The sequence below is a fragment of the Rhipicephalus microplus genome, chromosome X (genome assembly GCF_043290135.1).
Source record: "Rhipicephalus microplus isolate Deutch F79 chromosome X, USDA_Rmic, whole genome shotgun sequence".
In the NCBI taxonomy this organism is placed as follows: domain Eukaryota; kingdom Metazoa; phylum Arthropoda; class Arachnida; order Ixodida; family Ixodidae; genus Rhipicephalus; species Rhipicephalus microplus.
The window spans coordinates 338,135,721-338,159,148 of record NC_134710.1 but is presented as its reverse complement, the minus strand read 5'-3'; the positions used below and the strand labels follow the sequence as shown (position 1 = coordinate 338,159,148).

The 23,428-nt window shown below is 44.6% G+C and overlaps 1 protein-coding gene across 2 annotated transcripts; it reads right to left on the bottom strand.

Moving 5' to 3' along the window:
- Positions 1-6,456: 6,456 nt before the first annotated feature.
- Positions 6,457-20,970, bottom strand: LOC119162041 (protein lin-54 homolog). Of its 2 annotated transcripts, XM_037414526.2 has the most exons (4): positions 20,771-20,970; positions 19,107-19,201; positions 8,393-8,586; positions 6,457-7,304 (listed from the first exon to the last, which is right to left on the bottom strand). In XM_037414526.2, the coding sequence occupies exons 3-4, from the start codon at positions 8,506-8,508 to the stop codon at positions 7,016-7,018; spliced, it is 405 nt and encodes a 134-aa protein (XP_037270423.2). In that variant the 5' UTR covers positions 8,509-8,586; positions 19,107-19,201; positions 20,771-20,970; the 3' UTR covers positions 6,457-7,015. The 2 variants fall into 2 exon arrangements, with proteins under 2 accessions (XP_037270423.2, XP_075735894.1); XM_075879779.1 differs by lacking the exons at positions 19,107-19,201; positions 20,771-20,970 and adding an exon at positions 9,913-10,995.
- Positions 20,971-23,428: the final 2,458 nt, after the last annotated feature.

Genomic DNA, 23,428 nt, shown 5'->3' with positions numbered 1-23,428 from the left:
TGCACTGTAAAGCCCGAGCTTTCTGAAATGGTATCTAACAGGCATACACGGTGGAAAACGGAGCTGACGTCAAAGAAACGCCTCACTCCTTTACACGTGTTAAAACAAAGAACTGCTAGCATTTTCACTTGGTGGTTCAACCCGAATTATATATTAGCTTGCAATAGCATACAATAAGCGTCACTTAGAAATGAACTTTGTCATATGCAACGTACACTTATGCTAATTCCTTCTTAGTGCTGTTTATGCGAACTTGGCACTCACACTCTCCCCATGCCAGTGTCCATCCCCCCCCCCCCCCCCCCGAGATTTATCTTCCCAATGACCCATTTGAATTTTTTCACATTAAAAAAAACACATGTTCCATAGAACCAAGTCTGAAATCTGAAGCACTTGCGTTGTTTCAACAAAAATGAAGTACCACTAGCCATTACATGCAATGGGCGATACCATTATGTGGTAGCACAAAAAGTTCTACCATTTTATTCTTTAACTCGAATGATGCAGCTGCAAAAATGCTAGCGCCTGCATAAGACTTGCTGTTAGGAACTAACTTTGCCATGTGATGTCACTTATAGAGCTATTGGATACTCAGTGCTGTTTCTTCTGACCAGTGGCCGATGCTCAAGCAAGTTTTTTTTATTACTGCTGTTATCAATATTATATATCACTGCATAACTTTAATTTTACAAGATTGAAAGTAAAGCATATTATAAACAAAATGGCCCTCCATCGCAAGATGTGTGTCCCGGCCCCTTGTGGTCTTTATGGATTTACGCCACTGCCTTTCTGGACATACGATCTAAACTGCTGGTGTTGCGTATAGTTCGCAGTCTGAGGGTCTACGAAAATGATGATTGATTGATATGTGGGGTTTAACGTCCCAAAACCACCATATGATTATGAGAGACGCCGTAGTGGAGGGCTCCGGAAATTTCGACCACCTGGAGTTCTTTAACGTGCACCCAAATCTGAGCACACGGGCCTACAACATTTCCGCCTCCATCGGAAATGCAGCCGCCGCAGCCGGGATTTGAACCCGCGACCTGCGGGTCAGCAGCCGAGTACCTTAGCCACTAGACCACCGCGGCGGGGCAGTCTACAAAAATGAAACCCAAGTTTGGCATTAAAGAACATGAAAAGTCGCTCGTTTTCTTCTTAATCCTATCCACATTCTTATGATCACCGGTGCATCTTCGAGGCATATTTTGCACAGAATTAAGTTGTGTAGTAAGAGGGTAGCGACGTTGGTTCGTGATGTTTTTTTGTTGCAAGGCAGCCTGCTGCAGTGATGAAGTCATATATTTGGAACAGCGAGTTTAGTTATGCTGCGTGGTTCCGTCAAAGTGCTTACAAACAGCGACTCCAGTAACTCGGAGTTTGTGTCTTCTTGCAAGTCTAAAGGCCTAACCATACGAACGCGCGCTGAAGCGCGCCAGCGCATGGCTTGTTGACGCGGCGCCGAACCCTCTTTCTATGAAGATAGGGCGTGAGGCTACATGAAGTTGTTAGCCCTCTCTCCATAGGCCGGAAGAGGGCGAGGCGCCACGTCCGCATACCACAGGCAGGTTTATGTAGGGGTGTGCGAATATTCGAAAGTTTAGAATATTTGGCGAATATTGCATTTGTAATATTCGTACTCAATTCAATCACAACATATTCGAAAATTCCTCGAATATTTCTCGAATATTAGTGCATTCGAATTAGAACATTGAAAATTTCGAAGTGTTCGCAAGGAACAAATAAATGCATACTAATTCGAGTGTACTGCCTGCAAAGGTGGTTTCACTGCGGTGTAGGGGTGCTGAACCGTGAAGACACCTATTCAAAAAAAATCTGCTCTGCCGCGAAGCCCCCTTTCAAATTTAAAGGGGCCCTGCTATTTTTCTGAGCATTGTCAGAAAACGCTGCCGATCGGCAGTCGAGGCTACCAGGGACACGCAAATCAAATATTATAGCGCAGCACGTGGCGTGCGATTCACAACGAATTCTCAAAGTCAGCTAAAAATTGATCTCTCGGCAAATGACTCCACAAGCTCAGAAAGCACACGTGACGTATTTTCTTTTCCCGTGCCATCCCTTCCTGCTTAGCTTCCAGTGCTTTCGTCGGGATGAGAAGAGCGAATGCACTTGCACCGTGCGAGAAACACTTGCAACTCCACGCGTACTGGACGGATTGGAAAAATATTTGCGGCGGTGAATTCATGAGGCAATAAATAAGCTCGAGTCTTCAGTGAATGCGTTCCATTGCTACTTGAAAAAGTGTCACACGGCCACTTTAAGTGAAAATATTATTCCCAAATCAGTTCATTTTATTAAACTTAAAAGCTAGTTATGACGGCTTATATTCTCCAAGTATAATAAATCTTAAAATGCTACGTATTTTAAGGGTTATGACTCACATTTTGCTGAAAGTAAATTCCTGCTACTACTCAAAGTTCTTTCGAACGAAAAAAAGGAATTTGCATGGCGCTCTATTTAATTTTTTCAAAACATATTGTGCACGTTAGTAAGGTCATAATAAATATGCCCATTTCCCTTTATATGCCATATATACTATTTGAATTCAATACGAAATTATTTGACCAAAATCACTATTCGCTTCAAACCTAAAATCACTATTCGCACTGGCCTATTCGTTCGCATATGCCACTGCGAAGAACTTGCGATTTCACACATTTGCCATAAGAGTAGATCATGCAGTGGTTACTATAACTTCGGCGAAAGTGCGGTGATCATGCTTGCATGGAAATTCATAGGAGCATGATCACGGCTGCCAACAAATGCGGCGACAAATAATCGCGACAAACCTACCAATGATAAATATCTCAATCAATATCATGTACTGCCTGCGCGGCAGTACGTGTGGCTTGGCGGTTTAGCGCTATTATGGTTCAGCGCTGTTACGGTATCCGTAAGCGTATACTGACCACGCCATGCGCCGCCGCGCCCTTGTGCGTGGTACCGCAAGTGCGTATCGCTCGTAGAAACGAAGGCAACTCGCCGCCGCCGCATTGGCAAAATAGTCTTCCCACCTTTGCTTGGTCCCGTGCTGAGCGAGCACGAAGAGAACAAAAATCTCTATGCAAGGGCAAATGCATGTGGTTACAGGGTGCGGAGCTGATGGAAGTGAGCTTAGTAAACGATGCACTGCATGCAATTAGGGGCACACTCAGTTTGACGTACGATGGTGACGCGTTTCACGTATAGCCACGCCAGTTTTCGCTGGTGGATCACTGTGGAAACGTACGCCCACATGTCGAAGCCTGACGAGTCGTCTGTCAGCTGTGCCGCTACGTCAGCATGTATACCCTCTTCTTAGTTGCAGAATGATCCCATGATAGTGGATATTGTCAAGCGAATGAGCTGACGTGTTTTTCCGCCCAATGGCAAACATGAAAAAGGCCACGCACTTTCGGTAATGTTACAATGCCGTTTTCACACATAGTTTTTTTTTTGTTGCAAACGGTGACGCACGTAAGGTAACGGACGGATCACTGCGTAGTTCCGCTGCGTTCCAGAAAGCGCCTTTGAAATTATCGTACGCACATCACGCGTCAACGTCTCCTGCAATCAACCCTGCGTTCTCACTCGTCATCATGGAAGGTACGAAAGCTTTTCTTTTTGTTTTGTAATAAAGTCCTACCACATAAAAAAAGATACAAAAGGTTCGTTCAACATGTGGATTGAACCCAAGACATCAGTCACAAACTCAATTATTAAAGTCCTAATGCTTTCTGGGAAGTACAGATGGTGACATTTAAAATTTTTTGCAATAACTGAGTATAATAACAATTGTATTGTTTCTAACCTAAATACATGCTTGAGCTAAAGATTGCAAAAAAAGATTGAAAAAAAATTGAACCTTTTCATTATTCAACATTCGATTTGTATTCGAAGCTATGTATTCGTATTCGATTCGTATTCGAAAATTTTGATATTCGCACACCCCAGTTTTCTGCACTTGGTGCCTGAAGATAGCGGCCACCATGACTCTTTCACGCATTAGTGAGTGTTAGTACAGGCAACGCCTCCTCTAGAAAGATGCCTGAGGAATGGCTCGCGCTCCCAGAGGAGTTGGCCTGCCTTCAGTTTTAAACAAGCTCCGCGCGGTGGCGCTCGCGACCGACACTATTATCATGGTGACGGGTGGTACCAGCTTAGCGTTTTTCATCTGCGGCCCATAGGGGCGCGTCAGTCGAAAGTTGTTCGAGACCTGCAACTGTGCACCACTATTTCGGAGGCTATGCAAAGTGTTGTGTTGTTGCATTGTTTGCCAGAGGTGACGCTAGCGACCGAGAACATTTTCAAAATGAAGGAGAGAAAGAGTGTGGCAGTTTTTTTTTCTCATGCGGAAGGCATCTTCCTAGGGGAGGCGTTGATAAAGGCAACGCCTCCTATATTTCCTGTGCCTGCCGGATTATCGGTGGTCACGTGGGAAGCAGCGGTCGTCGGAACTAAGGTGGTGGCGCTACTCAAGTAGGGGTGTCTTCAAATAGCTTTTTACGTTTTTAGAGCTTATATGCAACAAAAATAACGTAAACAAGTTTTTAAAAGGCTTAAACGTAATTTAAATTAACCCTTCGTAAGTGACACCGTCATTCAACAAGCAACTTTTTTAATACTAGGCATCCTCTAGAATTAGTAGCAAACACCAAAATTGCCAATCTCAAAGGCCTAGTACAAAGACCTTTACTCCTACGTAGGCAGCGCCGCCACAGATGACCGGCGTTTCGCGCTCATCCGGCAGGCACAAGAAATCAAGGAGGCGTTAGTACAGGGGAGGACAGAGAGTCGTTCGCTCACTGCTTTCTTCTGTGTTCGCCAGCCACGCCAAGGGAAACACAATGGATTGGAGGAGGCATGGTGTCTTGCTCGGCGCATTCGAGCAAGGTGTTTATACGCAGCATCTCATCCAGCTCGTACCCGAAGATAGCGACTGCAGCGGCCCGAATGCAAGCTATGTATAAAGGCCCAACCACACGTACACTTTGCAGCGTGTCAGTGTGTGGTTTTTTGACGCGGCGCCGCGCCTTCTCCCAGCCTATGGAGAGATGGCACGTGCTCTCGCTCTCCATAGGCTGAGAGCATGGCGCCGCATCAGAAAGCCTCGCACTGCATTGTGTACGGGTAGTCAGGTCTTAACGCGTTCATGTTAAATTGTGGTATCGTCATGGGAGACATAAAGGCCAGACCACAAGTGCGCCTAAGGTTGCACGGCGGGCTTGTTCTTAAAATTTTTCGTTTTGTAGATGATTTTATTTTATTTGTTGACAGCTCAACCGAACAGTTTGAGGAAGTGTGTTCCAGCATCCAAGTCGCTGATCAAAAGAGCCTTGAACGCCTCCAAGTGTCCTTTGAAATGCCGTGTGACAATGTGATTCGGTTTTTAGATGTCCGATTTGTTTTCAATGATGGTAAGACATGCTGGTATTATCACCCTCGTGCTAACAATCCTATACTGCCATATAACTCGGCGCACTCCAAGCTCGTCAAGCGAGGGATTGTTAAGATGTGCCTTACTAACACCTTGAAGAAGTCCTGCCAGCATTGTTTGCCTTTAAGCATGAGAGAGCAAACAAAACGTTTAGCTGACTCGGCGTACTCACAACACGTCCTGACTTCTGTCGCGGAAAGCCTTCTGAGGCAAATCCGCTCCGACGGGGCAGCAGAAACGCGTACTACGCCTGCAATCAAAGGATTAGCTGTAATCCCATATATTCATGGTGTTTCACATAACCTGAAGAAATTAGCAGAACATTGCAGCTTGCGAGTGGTTTTCTCGGCACCCATCAAGCTAAACAATCCTTGCCGAAAGACGAAACCGGGGCGCCCAGAGAAAGGTCTGTGCGAGAAGAATCACCGTATTAGGTTTGTCGCGTGCATCACAGGAGTCAGTCATCTACCGGATCCCATTAACGTGTGATGCATGCTATATAGGCCAAACCGGTAGATGCATCAATAATAGGCGGAACGAACACAAGAATAACGTGGCCAAGGCACTGCCTGAGGGTTTTCTTGCAATTAACTGCAAAGAATGCGGGTGCCAACCCCTCTTTAATCGCACCCTCTTTAATCGGAAGAAGGATTAACCAAATGACAAGGCTCATTATAGAAGCAAAATTCATTGCTAAGTTTGGGGACGCATGTATAAGCAAACCATCGGTATCATTATCATTGAAAGAATTGCATTATTTGGATGTCGCATGAGTTACAGTAGATCACAGTTTTCTGGTTCTAGCACGTGGTTGTGACGCGCCAGGTTTGGGTATAAGTATTGCTGTTTCCCGGATCAAACCGCATTGTTGAAAGTAGCGCCGTGTATGTGTTCTCTGTCTTCTTCTCTGTCCCGTCCTGGATGCGCTATACCTCGAACAATTTAAACTGGGCAACAGGTGTTTCCTTCCGTCTACTTTCAAGACAAGACCAAGGTTCACACCTTATAAAATACAATGATTGAAAAAAAAATTTTAATGTGGGAACAGTACAAGCAATAAACACCAATGCCTGTATCGTTGTAATGACAACTTTTTTTTTTACTCTTGTATCCTATAAACGCATGTTCACACCAATGTGCAAACTATGCTAGCCACCTCCTGCCAAGCCTACTTTTGCAATTACAAAGAAACAAGGCAACCTTACTAGTAAGACAGCACAGCAACAGGAACACTCAATTTATACTTTGTGGGATGGAGAAAATAAACAAGGCCAAATGTCTTCCAACCAAGTGCACTGTTCAAGCAGCAAGCAGTCAATGTGTTCTGAACAGTTATAATTAATACACCAGATTAAAAAAAATTTCATGCTGACAATCGAACAGCATTAGCTATGCACATCTGCTTGGCCAAGCAGCACTCGCGGAAAACAGGAAACGGCAAAAAAAGAAAGAGGGGTGGGGGGCAATCGTACAGCGTGTTTCCAGGAGACGCCTTCGCTTAACGGACCGCACCACGCAGCTTCACGACACCCGAGGAGTCCTCCAGTCCACTTCGCCCTGGCGATGACAGAAGGCAGGTTAGAGGTTGAGCCTACGTCGGGCCATCTTAATTCTGCGCGATGCAGCACGCTCTGGCGGGAGGCTGGCAGGTACGCTTCTCTTCTCCGAAGTGTCGACAGTTGGCTGCTTTGCCTTGGTTCGGTGTGCACTGTCAATGATAGATTCCAGGCAGCGGCCAAACTCCTCCAGCACGGAGCGCTCCATATCGACAAAGGACTTCTTGAGACGCTTGGTCTCTTCAGCGCGTGAAAGTAGGCACTGGCAGGTGGCCTCCGCCACTTCTTGAGTCATGAAGGCAAACGGCAGCCTGCACACAGAAACATGCACGTTCGGCAAAGCAAAGTATGCAACAACACCCATTCTCAGCCCTATGGTGACTGCACTGGGAGCTTTCTATCAGCGTCCACACACATTCTTAAGTCAACTCTAAGTGTCCACAAGCAAAGCGCGCTTAGCCTTCAACATGGTGGAAATACACACAGCAGCCGATAGATGGCAGCAGATTTCACATAAGGTATATAGCCCTATTCGCCAATTCGAAATTTTTAATAATTTCCGTTTTTACCGAAGCAAATTCAAATATTGATTGATTTGTGGGGTTTAACGTCCCAAAACCAACATATGATTATGAGAAACGCCGTAGTGGAGGGCAGCAAATTCAAATACTGTAATATTCATTAGAATATTAGTGAACTAAAATTCAAATAACCCAAGTTCCAATCGAAGTAAATTAAAATACTGTAATATTCATTTGAATACTCATACAAGCCTACTCAATAAGCGCTGCTTGAAATGAATATCCCCTGTGCTACTTAATTACTCACCATAACCATGATTTCCAAAGTACAGTTATCTTTGTCATGGAGAAGTGCACTACAAAAAAGTGACATTCTGGGGTGTAAGTAAACTTGCTCAAAATTACTAAATTTGAAGAGAAGCTTGAAAGGCCATCGTTTTGATAGCTTTCTCACCACCCAATGGACTGTCACAAAGTCCTTTGAATAGCCTGTGTATATTCTCTATACAAGAATGTACAATAGATGTATGACAATGTCTCCAATATCCTCATTTTAACTCTTTTTTTTAAAACATCTGAATATTATTTCTCCTTGCTTTTCTTCTGTGGTGTGAGTATGATGGGTTAGTGCATCAATGATGCTTTAATTTGAGTGATAGTAACATGAGAGAAGACCAGGAGAGGCTTGAGGTCTAATAATGACTCTTCATCATTATATAAAAAAATACGTGGCATGACACAAGGCTAAGGACCGTTTGGATATAAATAATGGAGGACCACTTTTAACAATGCAGACAAATGCAAACTAGACATTGAGCAGAGACATATGCTACATAAGTCGGAGCGCATACACAAAACAAGCCACAAACTTATTTCACCTTTCTCCCGTCTCAGACACTGGAGCAGGTCGGATGGGCAGGTCACAGGCCGACATCTTGGTGCGAGCAGCAGCCTGCTGTTGCACACGCACTTCAGCTGCATCTGCCAACTGCATCAATGTCTTGCGCTCCGAGCTGTCCTCAAAGTTCTTGCAGCCAACACATTTACAATTGCTACTGCAGAGGATCTTGGCCTGGAATGAACAAAACATGTGTCACCTTCATACGCATGGACAGGGGGCGATGGAACGAAAAGCTAGTTTATCATGACTTTATTCCTATCTCCTGATGCGAAGTTTCATGTACTTGTTAACACTAGCCTAGCCAAGCACCTTCAAACTATTCTGAAGAGCCCAACAAAAAGCATTTACGAAAGGTCCTCTTCTGTTTGGTATAAAAAGTCACGAGCATTACCATCTCCTACACTTTTCCTCAATCTCACTGGCTCATGCAAGTTAGGAAGAGCTGTGGGAAATGGAAGAATTCCACCATTTCTCCCACTGCAAGGCACGCCATCTAATTTTCTCCCATACAACCTCCTCGCCACCCTCCCAAGTGACATCAAGCAATTTATAAACATGACAATCCATGTGCTGACTGGCCAAAGGGACCGACATCGATAGCTGCCAAAAGCTGATTGCCAAAATCATTGAAGAAGCATCCAGGAGAGCGGTGAAGATGAACGCCGAGAGGCTGCGACCGCTTCAAAGATAACTGCTTGAAATACATTCTGGCCTACTCATTTCCTGCTCTGTGCACCAGCAAGGCACCGAGATTGCCCTTTTTAGGAAATCCCAAATAAATGTTTGGTTTGTTTTATTACTAATGCATGAGTGTGTTTGGTCTACATTATTAGAGTAGAGTGCATCCTAAGTTAATAAAGCACCGGGTGTGTGTGTGCGCGCGCGCTTGTGTGTATTAGGAAGCTAAGCAGTCTATGTAGCACCTAAGTAGAAACTAGGCTGAATGGAACCCACTTACAGTATGTAGAAACAGTGGGTTTTGGCAGGGCCAAGCTATAGTAAAGCAAGAGTATATCACTGGGGCAAGATGACTGCACTAGCATTTCCAAATGGTCAACTTCCCCTTGCTTAGTTCTAAGGTGGTCCCAATAGGGTTGCAAAACTGACGTGAAAATGTATCCTCGGCAAAGAAGAGTTGCCAGAGTAATCACAGGGGAGCCTCTCTGATACAAGACAGTCTCTAGAACTACATATTCGTAGACACAAGTTTTCTCAATAATTCATCCTAACGCATATCTACTACTTTGAAGATGTGAGTTTTCACGGTTTTTTGACATTACGTGATGTACAGGGAAAGAGAGAAGACCAAAATTCTGACGAATAGAAAATAGTAGAATCAGAATTTTTTTTCAGCCTAGTCATTCATAAGCAGCTTCTGAAACTGACATGGCCCCAACAATTTCGACCATGAAGTCAAAATGAAACAAAAACAGGTTGAAACAGTTTACATCATAGCGACCACAGACTTGAGAACAACCAATAAATGCAATGAAATACCTGATCCATCTCCAAAGGCAATCCAAGTCCCTTATAATGTCCCAAAACTTTTCACTAGGTGCTTGAGTCAGCTAACAATGCTGCAGTATAACACTAACTACAGCGTGCTTCAGCCAAAAAATGCTAAACCTACACAGAACACGCAGCTCAGTTCCAGCAAACGCTGCAAGATACCCACTACACTATGAATCATCATAATTTTGCAAAGAAGAAGAAGTACCCTTTATGCTAATATTCATCATTCTGAAGAGAAGCAGAGTACCCACTACACATCTGTAAAGTTCTTAGAGACCTTGTTGATGCTGTGCCTTATTAAGGGCGGGAAGCTTTAGTAAGGGTGGGAATATTTAAATCGTCAACTCATTATGCAATTTGCATTGTGTGACACCTGGTGTTATTTTACTCTTCTACATTGTCTAGAGAGCCCAAGATGCGGCAGTGAGGCTAGGCCCCACCCGTGGGCGGTGACGACACGATGTGGGCTGCTATAGAAGCGGCACTTCTCAGGACCATAATGCTGCTCTTTGTCATTCTGTCTACCATGCTATATCCTTGACCGACAACTGTGCCCGTACAGGGTATTTCTGCAAAAAAAAAGATTAAAGCATTGGCTCTCTCTATAACAGAATACTTGACTATCCAAAGAGGGCCTGGGGTGATTTTTTGTTGTTTTTGGCATTTTGTGTGATAGTGGCTAAAAGTACCAGCGGTGGCAGACAACTATGCCACCAGAAATTGGCTGTTGTGAACTTTAGAACAGCTTGTGCTGTAAAACCTGAAGCAACAACTTAAGTGACTCATGGCAGCCAACGCGTCACTAGGGGATCCCAGAGCATCCAATGTTTGTATCAGCTGCTGACTTCATTGCACGAGAAAAACTCACTCTTGGCCTAGTTGGCGAGATACTGAATGTATAGTTAGCCGCTACAAAACACAAACACACACGCAAGAAAAGAAGACGAGGACGCCGACACAGGTGGCACTCCGAACTAAATCTATTTGTAGATCTCCTAGGAGACAAGACAAGACAAATCTATTTGTGTCAAGACACAAGAAATACATTAAGCTTGCGAATAGTCCGGACCCACACATAGTCTGAGGTGTATTTGGGGGATAGCGAACGGAAGAAGAGGGAGGGCAGGAATAAATTGAAAGAAAGGCAGGGAGGTAAACCAGAATTGTAGCAGATGGGATAAAAAATGTTTTCACCCTAGTATAGCCCGAGCAAAACAGAAACTAAATACATTTCTTCATACACTTATTCATCGTCATCTGGGAATTTTCTTCCAACACTCCATGGTCAAAGATGTGCTCGTATCGCATTTCATGTTCAGTACCATCATGGACGTTTGAAATTGAGCTCTTCTTGAGGGCACGACGAACAGGCGCCTCGGGAATACAGACCCAAGCTTCGGCAATCTATGTGCACAGCACCACTGGCGAGGCCCGTTTCAGCCGTCCGGCAGGAGTCACTTGTGACATTACGGACCTTGTGATTCGGTCCTTGAATTGTTTATTTAGTCACATATTAAACGACTGCAGCCGATATCCGAGATGATGACGAGCACAGCATCCCGGGAGTCGTGCAGCAGTCACTTCGTGGAGGTTACAGCGAAACACGTTAAGCACAAGTATTAAGGGGAGATGTGACTTGAAAAAGACGTTTCGTGAATTTGTAGGCTAGGGCAATGGAATTTTCGCTGTATATATAGAATTTTTTTATGCTTGAGATAAACACATTTTAAAGGAGTAAGTCAAAGCTCATCTATGCAGCAAACATATAATTTTTAAAATGGCTTCTTCCATCGTGAGAGCTTGGCAATCATTGTTATTTTGAGCATGTGGATTTAATGAACTCCTTAGTTTTGGGACATGTTATTTAGTGAACTCCTCATGCAAAATGCAATGGCAAGCAGCCATGGGACAATTTACAGGGGAATCTAGACAATGAGCTCTTTTTAGTATTTGGTAGCCACCTTGTGCTTTTTAAAAGCGATTTTAACCTACTTTAATTACAATTTTTAGTTTAATTACAACTTTCATTTTTTTGTGAATAAAGAAACCATAAGTTAATTTCCTACTCCTCAACTTGCTTCAACACTAGCTAAGGAGGGAAGATGTTTGAGGTTCGGAACGGGTCCCCTCGATGACTCGAGTGCACGGTGGCAGCGCGAAGGAAGAGCCGTAGTCCGGTGAAGAGACGCTTTATTGCAGCCTCAGGCTACTGCCCGAGTCCAAGCCCGAACATCAGCTCACTACTGGGCATGGGCATTAGGACTGCTTTCAGCTCTTTCGCGTACCGTGTGATACTAGAATGCTGGTTCCGGTTTTCCGGCTTTACTGACAAGGCACGCGATCACTTCACTTTCTCAAGCTCAAGCTTGAGCTTTAACACTTCAATCTCAAGCAGCAACTCGCGGGTGCGATCCGATTCATTCACACTGTCACCTTCCATGACATCTTGCTCTGAATCCGCCATCTCGCAGAGTGTGCCTGAACGCAAGTGCATTCAGTTAAAGAAAAATTGGGGGCCCCGAGAGTGCACAAAGCAGGCCTCACCTTGCAGTGATGCGTCGCCCGATGAACTTGACAGTATATAGAACTGCGTCCGTCTCGTCACCAACGCTATATGCGACGACCACTTCCAATGCAGCAGGTCTCCGCCCGGTCACCCCTGTCGCTGACTCAGTCTGTCACATCGACTGCCCTGCTGCTCTGCTCCTGAAGCAGCACCCTGCAGTGCCTCTCCAATAAGTCCGTCGCTCAACGACGACCTTTGGCTCTGCTCTCGTTCAGTGACGAGCAGTGCTCGTGCGCTGCCCAACTCAAGGCTCCAGTGTTGACCGGCAGGCTTGTACCAAATGTCAATGCTCCTTCTCGCAGCCCAACAGCAGGTCCCGAAGCGGTGAGCGTCTTGTCAGCTTCCCGGAGTTCAGCGCCTTCCTTGCTACGGGCTCTCCACTCCACGTCGACTGCGCCAGGTAATTTCCTCCTCCTCGACTAGCTTCTACACTAGCCAAGGAGGAAAGATGTTTGAGGTTCGAAATGGGTCCCCTCGATGACTCGAGTGCACGGTGGCAGCGCGAAGGAAGAGCCGTAGTCCGGTGAAGAGACGCTTTATTGCAGCCTCAGGCTACTGGCCGAGTCCAAGCCCGAACATCCGCTCTCATTTCAAATTCAAACATCCTCTTTTCAACCCTCGGTTGACCAAAGAGTCTTCAAAAAAAAAAACCAACCACATGTTGGGACTCGCATCATCACAACCAATCGCAGAAAACCCTTCATAACATGCACTAGATTGGTTAAAACCACGTTACAAAGTAAAACACGCAAAAGGATAGGTTCTGCGCGTGTGACACTCTCTCCTATGCCAGACCGTGCTGCCTCCGTCGGCCGACTTCCGTCGGCAGCCGTTCTCACGCTCGAGTCCCGTCAGCTCTCTCATTAAATGTTGCTTCGTAGAAGCCTCCCTAAGAGCGGTGGGTACACCGTTGGGCTCCGTGCGCTTACCATGTGTGCATGCGACAGCGAGGCTCGCCGACATCCTAACAGCACTCGGTAATGACGTACAGCGGGGGAGGCTATGCTCGTCTCCCTGCGGCCACTACGTCTTGGTCAGCCAAGTGGTCGCGTCCCCGCGTCATTCTCAATGGCACGCGTGCATGCCAACAATGGCTTAAACTCAGACGGTGGCGCCTGACCGGCCTCTTGCCAGACGCTCTTCCGAGTAAGCTTTCCCCTTCTAATCCCGAACGGGGGCGACCTTGACGGCTCCGCTCGTGAACCGTGTGAACGAAGAAGTCTCCTTTCTTTCCCATGATCTGGTCTTCCGCGTTCGCCTTCGCGGAACCAATCAGCTTCGCTAGTTGACGGGTCGGGAACTGGCTACGCACTCTACATCAGCCGCATTAATTCCGCTACACCCAACACGCTGGTAATTGGTGCCTCATACTAACTTCAAACTTGAGAAAACAAAGACGAAAAATATGTAACTTCGGGGAAATAAATTGCATTTCTCGTTTAGCATCTCCCCTAAATGGAAGCCCCAGCAGAGCTCCATTGCTTCGGAATGAAGTCTGTCAATTCACGTTCAGCTTCGAAAAAAAAAAACGCTCCATTTTTCGGTCACCGAAAAATTTTTGGGATCTGGGCCTAAATTTTGTATCATAAAAAATTGAAAAAAAAAAACCTCAGACTATCTGTGGGCTTACGGTATATACTGAAAAATACAAAGCATGCGTATAAAGCCACAAACAATGCTAACAGGGCAACCAACGCTCAAGAAATCTAATCTCCGAAGAGTACAATTGCAATGATGCCCGTGTCATTGTCCTTATCTTCTCTTGTGTGCATGTTTTTTAGCGGCAAACTATGCATTTTATGATTTTATTGCAACCATGACAAGGCCTTCACACCATCACTTTGAGTGACAAAATATAATTGAAGATGTATCAAATAATGTATCTCACAGTGCTGCTTTTTGGTGTACTAATTAACAGTTATTGGACACATGTATGTTCTGATACAACATCACTACTAGCACCAGGCCAAGGCAGTGTACTTTGCATTAACTATTAGAGGATTTGAGAACAAGCTGCGTTTGGTAGACTGCTGTTGCGTTCGGAGGAGCAGCACAGTTTGAGATCTCAGTCAAACGCAGACAGCGTTGGATCATACGCACGGAGCGTCACAAACGGCGAAATCAAAATCATGTGACGCACAGGCTATACTGCGTCCTGGACAACGCTACGTCTGCATCGTTTTGCTAGCGGACCAAGATGCTTTGGGGGTCCACACTATCGATTTTTGGTTCTTGGGACAACGCGAGTGCCAAAGCTCATGAGCCCCTTGAGTTCTGCACATGCGCCCTGGCTGCTCGCAAATTTCTTGGGTCCCCAAGCTCCTTGGCGCCCCAATTCTCAAACCCTTTAAAGTTGACACTACCAATTTATGCATCATAATGAAATGACTGCCTGATCAAAAGCATGTATTGTTTTTACTACGGTTAATGTGTAACTGACAGTGCCGCAAGAAAGACAAGGAAGAAAAGAGAGAGTGCACTTCTGGTTATCACTACTGCACAAAGCCACAATGAAGCGGCTGTGAGCAGTAGAGCAAGCACACATGACCAGCAATAGGGAGAAAGGAAGAAAAATGACAAGTGGACAGCACTGTCTGGCAGTTTCGCAAGGCACTGCTTTCACACTTTTTTTTTCTCAGCCTACCACTCCGAGTAAAGTCAGGGTGCAAGTAATATTGTCCTCATTGCCAAGGCAACCAATGTGTAGAGGAGAAAAAAGTAAGACAGAATTCTGCTTTCACTTTTATGGTGCTGGTACAGCCGCGTACAAAGTATAGAAATGCTTGAGTATTGACTTTTCCGAGGTGCTTTTATTGTTGGGATTTTGAGACATGCAGAATCTGGCACAACTTTTCGAGAAAAGGGGCGAAAAATACTTGAGGTGATCACAACAGCAGACAAGCACTTCTAACTGGTATTTTGGAATGTCAGCATTCAAGCTAAGGGGAGACATGGTGTGTAGAGATATTTTCTGTATTTGTCGACCAAACATGATGAAGATATACATGCTTATGTAGTTTCTTCTGCTGATTTCAAATATGCAAAAATTTTTATTGTAGGTCAATTAATTTGGAAGATACACAATGCTGCCACTCTATTGTTTTTGGAGACAATAGAAAAGGACGTGCTTATCAAAAAGTAAACATTATTGCATAGCTAGACAGTGCAATTAGCAATAAGTGCAATGCTGCAAGCAGATTTAAAATTAAAGAAAAACTAGTGATTCTGCAGATGATGAAAGTTGAGGAGTCATGTCACGGCTATTACATACAAAGAAATTTAATGCCTTCCAAACTTATATGGGCAGCAAATAGAAATTCTGCTTTCAGCACTTTGTAATACACAGATCTGGCTTTACGTTAATGAGAAAATTATTGCTCTAGCTGTTCTAGATTGCAAGATATCAACCCGACAAACTAGTAAAATCACCAAAAAGCATGTTTTTAGAAAACTGAAAAAAAAAAGAAATAAAACTCATTCAGTTTGAAAATGCTTAGTATGCACCAGGCATGTTCTCCTTTTTACTATGAGTCCCTGTGCGACATTTTTTTCAGGGACTGGTGAATGTTCTCCATTGCTTGTCGCTTCTTGACTGATGCTGCCGTGCGCCGTCGATCCTTTTCAGCCATGCGGCTGCGGCTTTGCCAGCCGGGGTTTAGGCTCACTTCTTTCATAATGCCTTCTGATGCATTTTTATTGCCTGCATTGAACTTGAGCACTGCTTCTGCCACAGCTGCCTCCACCGTAAATAGCGAAGCATGTCGCTCCTTTGGTGCCAACGCCAAGATCATTGAATGCAGGCATTTGTTTTTATTTTGGGTTTTCCCTCGCTGGCATCGTTGCAACAGCTTTCTGTCTGACAAGCGCTCATAAATGGGAAGTAAGGTTTGGCAGACATGTGGAGGCAGCTTTCGACGATGTTTGGGAATTGGCTCGCCCTTGGCCTTTGCCGCATTTTGTTTGCACCAAGAATTCGGACCAGGTGGGCACAGAGTGTGGTTTGCCACATCATCATTGGACGTGATGTGATGATAAGCGGCCATCACTGCTGTGTGTATAGCATCAACATCACCCCGGTGTGTCTTCAGAGCCCACCCATAATAATTGGTGAGCTTGGAGATCAGGTCTCCTGCCAAGCGGCCCTTTCCCCCAAGACTCTCAAGGCTGGTGCCTTTGTGTTTTGCAATCAAGTTGCGCAAAGCAGTGCCTATACGCTTTTGGACATGATTAATGCAGTCCTCTTTTTCCACTGGGATATACCCATTAACCTTATCTTTTTGTAGCGCAAGGTAACTGCGGCTGTCCCCGTCGCAAAACACCGTGATGTAGCGCAGGTTGTGACCTCCTGAAGAGGATTAGGGCATGCAGCCTCAACCTCCATTTCCGCAGCCTTCTTGTCACTGCATGTTTTTCTGACACTGGTGATGTTCTTTCCACGCTGCATAAGTAGGGTCACCTTCCTTTGGGCCTTACTCGCATCGAGCACAAAAGTTGCTGAAAACAACGAAGTCAAACACCAGCCCGCTTAACAATTCTATGACGGTGCCGAGACCGATATGCGACGAATGACCGTGAGTCATCCATGACCCATCAAACGACACCGCGATGTTTCCCATGTTGGCTATATTAAGTTCGGCGTAAAGTTCGCGAACTGACCGCGCGCAGTCACTCGTCAAATTGCGTGCAGCACGATCGCCTGCGGGTGCCAACTTCGTCTTCATGGAGTGTTGCCACGTTTTCGTGTGAAGACCCCGACGGCTGATGCCCATCAAGGAAAACACATGATTCAGCGCGGTCTGTCTGTTCCCCGTTGCCTGCATGGCATGCACGGCCAAAACATTCACAGCAAACGGTTTCATACGTTCATCGCTGCGTACGCGCGGCGAGCTCCACAACGACTCAGTCTCCCCACAGGTCCAACACACAAAACGCAATTTCACGGTGAGTTCGAATTCCCGGTCGTCGCGGACAATGTGCAGTTCTCTGTTGCATGCCTTGCACTTTGGAAATGCCAACAAAGCGCAGTTCACTGTGTCCAAATCTATAATTGTGAACGTGGTTCCATCAGGCGGCCGAGCTGCTTCGTCGGCACCGTCAACCACGAAAGCGCGTTTCCGCTCCGTCGCTGCAGCGGACGACAACTCCGATAACTTATCTTCAGTTTTAGCTCGCTCCTCTTTCAAGTCAGATTTCTGCCGATAGATAGTATCTTGATGCACGCGACCGCTGCTCGAAGGCTTGGCGGCTGACGAACTTTGCACAGGCTCCGTGACAACTGATGCGGTAGCTAGGCCTTCCGTGGTAGCGTCGACGACTTCGCCATGGGACGCGGAGAGTGTAGCGTCTCGGGGGTTCTGCTGTATCATGGAGCGCTTCTTGAAATTCGCGACTAGCGTCCTTCGCACCTTTTTGGCACCAAACTTGTGCCGCGCGCGGTATTTGTGCTCACGATTTGGCATCGTGAAACTTCTCTGCTGACGCTGAGGCAAAATGGCGCGCATAGACGCGCGCCTCAATACCCGGAGCCGACGAAACCAGGAACCTCTACAAATAGGGAGACAAGCTCAAGTCACGTGCGCGAAGTAGCGAATAGGTAGGCGCTCTGATACTTCTTTTTGTCGCTCATTTTACAAGCTGTCAATGGTTCAATTGGACCGATTCTAGCGGGAATTTAAAGGCGAAAGACGGCTATCTCAAATGAGACCAAGCGGGCCGCGCTGGCACACATGAAAGGGCAGAGGCGCGTCACAGAAAATGTGCGATTTCAACGTCGATTTCTGCTCAGATTTAGTTAGAAAGCGCCGTATAAAGGGTCTTAGCGGCTAAAATAATATTTTAGGCATGAAATTCACGGTACAAGTGCACTAGTAGCTGTAGATTTAAAAAACGCAATACAAAAAAAGGAGTTTTTTTGCAATTTTTTGGTCTCCATAACCCGTGTCCCCCCTTAAATGGGGTTTGCAATATTAGATGTTGAGGAGTCACATGGGATCTGAAGATATTTCCTGTATTTTATGTCCTAACCTGATTAAACTAAACAAATTTCAGTTTTTCAGGCTGACTTCGAACACACAATAATGTTTCTTGAAGGCCATATCAATAAAGCTGCCTCTAGGATGTTTCCAAAGACAAGCAGCAAATGAAGCTGACCGACGTTCCCAGCTGGTTTGCATCGTCATTGCTCTTAGAGTCAAGGTCCGACGATAAGGCAGCATCCTCAAACTCGCTGCTGCTCGTTAAATTGACAAAATAGCTTCCAACACATAGTATGCCAATATCTGCAGAATTCCAAAGCATGCGTGTACATGCCGCATCTGGCGGAAGCCATTTTAATTTCCCACTTAACGATTGCACAACTTCAGAATACTTAAAAAATCGTGGCAACATGGAGAAAAAGCTAACCACATAAAGAAGAAAGCTATAGTTATTCTCTTTCACAACAGATCATACAGTGTGTCCATGAACAGTGTTGGGCAATTCGAACCATCGATAGCAAGCTGTTGATTCCCTTGGGCACGATACAAAAAGTATTAAGGCCCGTTCAGGCACCAACAGCTCGCCAACGGCGCAACACAAATGATACTCAATGCCTACACCAGCCTGCGTCTCTTACCTCATAGCATTCGCAGTAGTTTTTGAGGCAACCAGATCGTTTGCAGTTACAGCCTTTGGTATGACGCCGCTCAAGGTCTCCTTCTTTGCCTTTGCCTGCAGATGGTAAGTTAGAAAATAATTTCACACGCATGCTGCAAAGCAATATTCTGATTCTATGACAAGTAATGAAGCGTCAATCTCAGGTCAATAAGATACTCTACAACTCTTATCCCTAACTCTTCCCAATATAGGGTCCTGAAAACCTCCTGTAAACATGCGGTGAATAGCATGGCAGAGATTGTGCCTCCGGGCCTTACACCCTTCTTTATGGGGATTCTGCCACTTTTTTTATGGAGAACTATGATAGGTGTGGATCTCCTGTAGATTTCTTGCAGTATGTTTACGTAGAGTTTGTTGATATCCTGATTCCGTAGTATGCCAGTAAGTTTATGATATCATATTTATTGGAATCTAGGCCGATAGTTTTTTTGCTTTGTCTTTTTCAAATTTCTTTGCATTAAACTGCAGGGTCAGCTTAGATTCTTGGATTTAAAAAAAAACGAACCATTCTTCATTGAAAAAAGAGGTGCACAACTGGGGCCACCTAGACGGTATTATAGCCCTTCGTAGCCAAGTCAACAACTGGCTTAAGTACACACTTGAGGCCGCCATTTTTATCGTCGTGGCAATTGTGGAGGCGAGCCATGAGCCGTTTGTCATTTCGAGTCGCACTTCGAGTGGTCTGTGTGTGACGTAGCTCAATGGCGCCAAACAGGCAATGTCATTATAGTGCCGCTTATAAAAGGAAAGTTGTCCTAGCTGCGGAGTCATCGTCCAACGTTCAAGTCGGGTAGTACTTTGGAGTGCACAAAAAGTGTGCGTCGCTGGAGGGGCCGCAGCGTGGGACGACAACTTTGAGCGTGCACTCTTTTAAGAAAAACGGCATATCCAGTGCGCTTGATGGCACTGAGGATTGCGCACTGTTTGAAGACAGCAACAAAGAAGCGAATGATGAGGGAAGCAGCGACATCTTTATGATGCAGCATCTTTATGATGCAAATAACTAGAAACAGTGCGAAAAAAAAAACGACGGCCAAGAACCCCACGCAACAGGACTAGCAGCTGTATCTTTCTCGAGTTATTATAATTGCATCATGAAGCAACGGCTTTGTTTCATCTTCATGTTCAATAAAGGCTTTCTCTTTGTGAATGCTGTGTTTGCTTGGCCTACATTCAAGGTAAGTTTTCTTTTTTTTTCTTTTTTCGGGCTTCGAAGTTTTGGGTGTCGGCTTAGAATTGAGGTCAGCCTAGATTCAGGTAAATACAGTATGTATGCCATAAACTGACAAGCACTACAACTTTAATATGAAACACTGACCACAAATAAATAATTAAAATGTTAATCAGCAAGTCTTCATTATATAGTTGCATCAGTGTAATGTTAACTGCAGCGAAGTATCTCAGCCTCAATGTGGAGTTTGTATGCAAAAACAACAGAGACCTTACTGTCATAGGACTTGTATTAAAGATTTGTACTGCTTAAAAAGAAACACTCTGCATAATAAAAATAAAAAAACACTTTAGCTCCACAGGCCTGTACCAGAAGAGACACTCGACAAAACAACAAAATTTTTCAAGAGGGAAGGGGCAGGGGAATGCCTCTCAGAGAGAGCTGGTACGAACCAATTTTGGGACGAAATGCATTGGGATTCCTATCTAAACAGGCTGCGATAGCCCTTTGACGTTCCTCTTCATGCTCCAGGTTATTGAAACAGTTAGTGCAGTTGCAGCTGTGGCTGAATTCTCCATTGGCAAAGCAGTCACAATACCTGCAAACAAGAGGGAAGATTCAGTACATGAAAGAACTGAGACATAGACATTCATATAACACAGCAAAAGCTTGTTAATTAGGATTTCACGGGACCGCAGAAAATATTGTAATCAATCAAAAGCTAGGTTATCAAAATCACAAAGAAAGAAGTATTCAAGAAAGAGAATGTGCCATGCCGCTGCAGCGCATGAGGGAAGCCCAATAGCATTACAGAGGCAATGTGATTTTCCCTGCAGTATGAGAAATAATGCTCCCGGCTTATTGCCATCATTTACATGTTTTTCTATGAATGCAAAGCAAAGCAACTGCAATACCACCTTGTATATTGTAAATTCCTCCAGATTTCCATCTGTAATGTCATTAACTAAAGGAGACATATTTTAAAGGCTGTTATTAATAGACACTATCCTAATTGCAGGCTGTAGAGAACTTGCAATGACCTACTAGTAGGGGCCCTCGAGCAGTGTGTCTGCCGCACCCATACGTTCCTCACTTCGATCTTATGTGCACGTGCCTGAAGGTGGTGGCCTTTGGAAAACAAGCTATTGTAATCTGCAAACTTTCTTTCTCTCTTTAGCGCTCTTGTGCGCTTCCGAATTACGCCGACTGCAGTGGCTGATTGCCCTCTGCATGCACTTTTCCTGCTTCAACAAAGGTGAGCGCATCTGTATGACAGAGTGCAAATTTGTTGAGAGGAACTACAACAGTGGCTACGCATCCAGCAATCTTGCAAGTTACCCAGAGAGGTCCGAAAACCATATGCTCACGGAATACCGAGAAAAGGCTGAGAGCGCATGGCAGCCGACTATGTTTGCGAGAAGCACTTATCAGAAAGCGACCTAGAAAGATGGCGGTACTATGGAAAGCTTGAAAACTGACCCATGGTATGCAAGAATCAGCTAAATGCACTCAATGCACTTTGATATTCTACTGCACCCATGAATTTTTAAACACCTAACTTGATACTATCACAGGAACTACTGGTATCCAGCAGTATTTATCCATCAAAGGCAGGAAAGGGAAGCAGAATTAAGGACAACCTAAATACGAAATTATGGCATGTATAAGCCTCATCATTTGTTGGAACAAATAATACTCAAGCTATCAAGTTCACGTAAAAAAAAAACTATTGTTTCTGCACTTTAAAAAAATCTCATACAAGTAACTTGCCTGTACGTGATGCCTTTTTTTATTAATATACTGAATTGAGAGCCAGTAAGGAGGCCCTAAATACACACCTATTTGCGCACAATGTTGACTGATTGATATGTGTGGTTTATCGTCCCAAAACCACCATATGATTATGAGAGACGCCGTAGTGGAGGGCTCCGGAAATTTTGACCAACTGAAGTTCTTTAACGTGCACCCAAATCCAAGCACACGGGTCTACAACATTTCCGCCTCCATCGGAAATGCAGCCGCTGCTGCCGGGATACGAACCCGCGACCTGCGGGTCAGCAGCCGAGTACCTTAGCCACTAGACCACCGCGGCGGGGCTGCGCACACTGTGCACGCAATGAATCGGTACTGAATAAACGAGATTGAACAAACGAGATTCATTGGATAATGCAACGTGCGCGATTTTCCTTCTCTGTTAGCCAACTCAGGACAGAGGACACGTACGTGCTGTGCCTGACTTTATCGGGATTCATGAGCGAGCACTGTTTCGCTTTTTCAAAAACTCTTGAACCATGATCGAAAGTATCAATAAAAAAAGTAAGCGATACATCAAGCATTATCATCGCCTTGATGAATACATAAATCAAGTACTTATTTTGCAGAGCAGTGTAAAATTAGTTTCAAGAAAGACATATTAGTTTCAAGAAAGACACGCTTCGTACAAATTACGGTACACAAAAACTAACTTACCAAATTCCCCACTTTCTTAATGAACACCCCACTGTGATGGCATTAATTGAACAGAGTTCCTCCATTTATGTTTTCAAAAAGAAGATACACACATTCCTTCTAAAAACTCAAACAGATTCTCATACCTCTTTCGATTCATTTTATTTTATGTAACTTTTATGTGCTGCTGTGACTTTATGAATTTTTTTTTGCTTTTGTCTGCCTGTTTGTTGTGCGTAAATAGTCTCTTATTATTTCTTTATGTGCTAATTCATAATTGCTGTTCATTTCTTTGTTAATACTGGCTTGATGTAAAAAAAAAAATTGTAAATGTTTTTTGATATTGTATGTATCTCAATTTCTCAATTTTTGTACTGCTATATATAACCTGTTTATGTATGTGTGTACATAGGGGGTTGGCGCTTTGTCAGGCTTTCTTTGCCTTTACGCCGATCCCCTAGGCAAACTGTGTACACGGGTTGTCTGAAATTAAATCAATAAAAAAAAAAAAAAAAAAAAAATCCGCCATTTTCTTCATTCACTACTTCATTCACAATAAGACAATGGCTCAAAACCCCTTGTCTTGATCCAAAAGGTGCTTTAAACCCATCTTTTATTACGTACCGCCACCACCAACACCCACCCTCTTATGCAAGTGATGA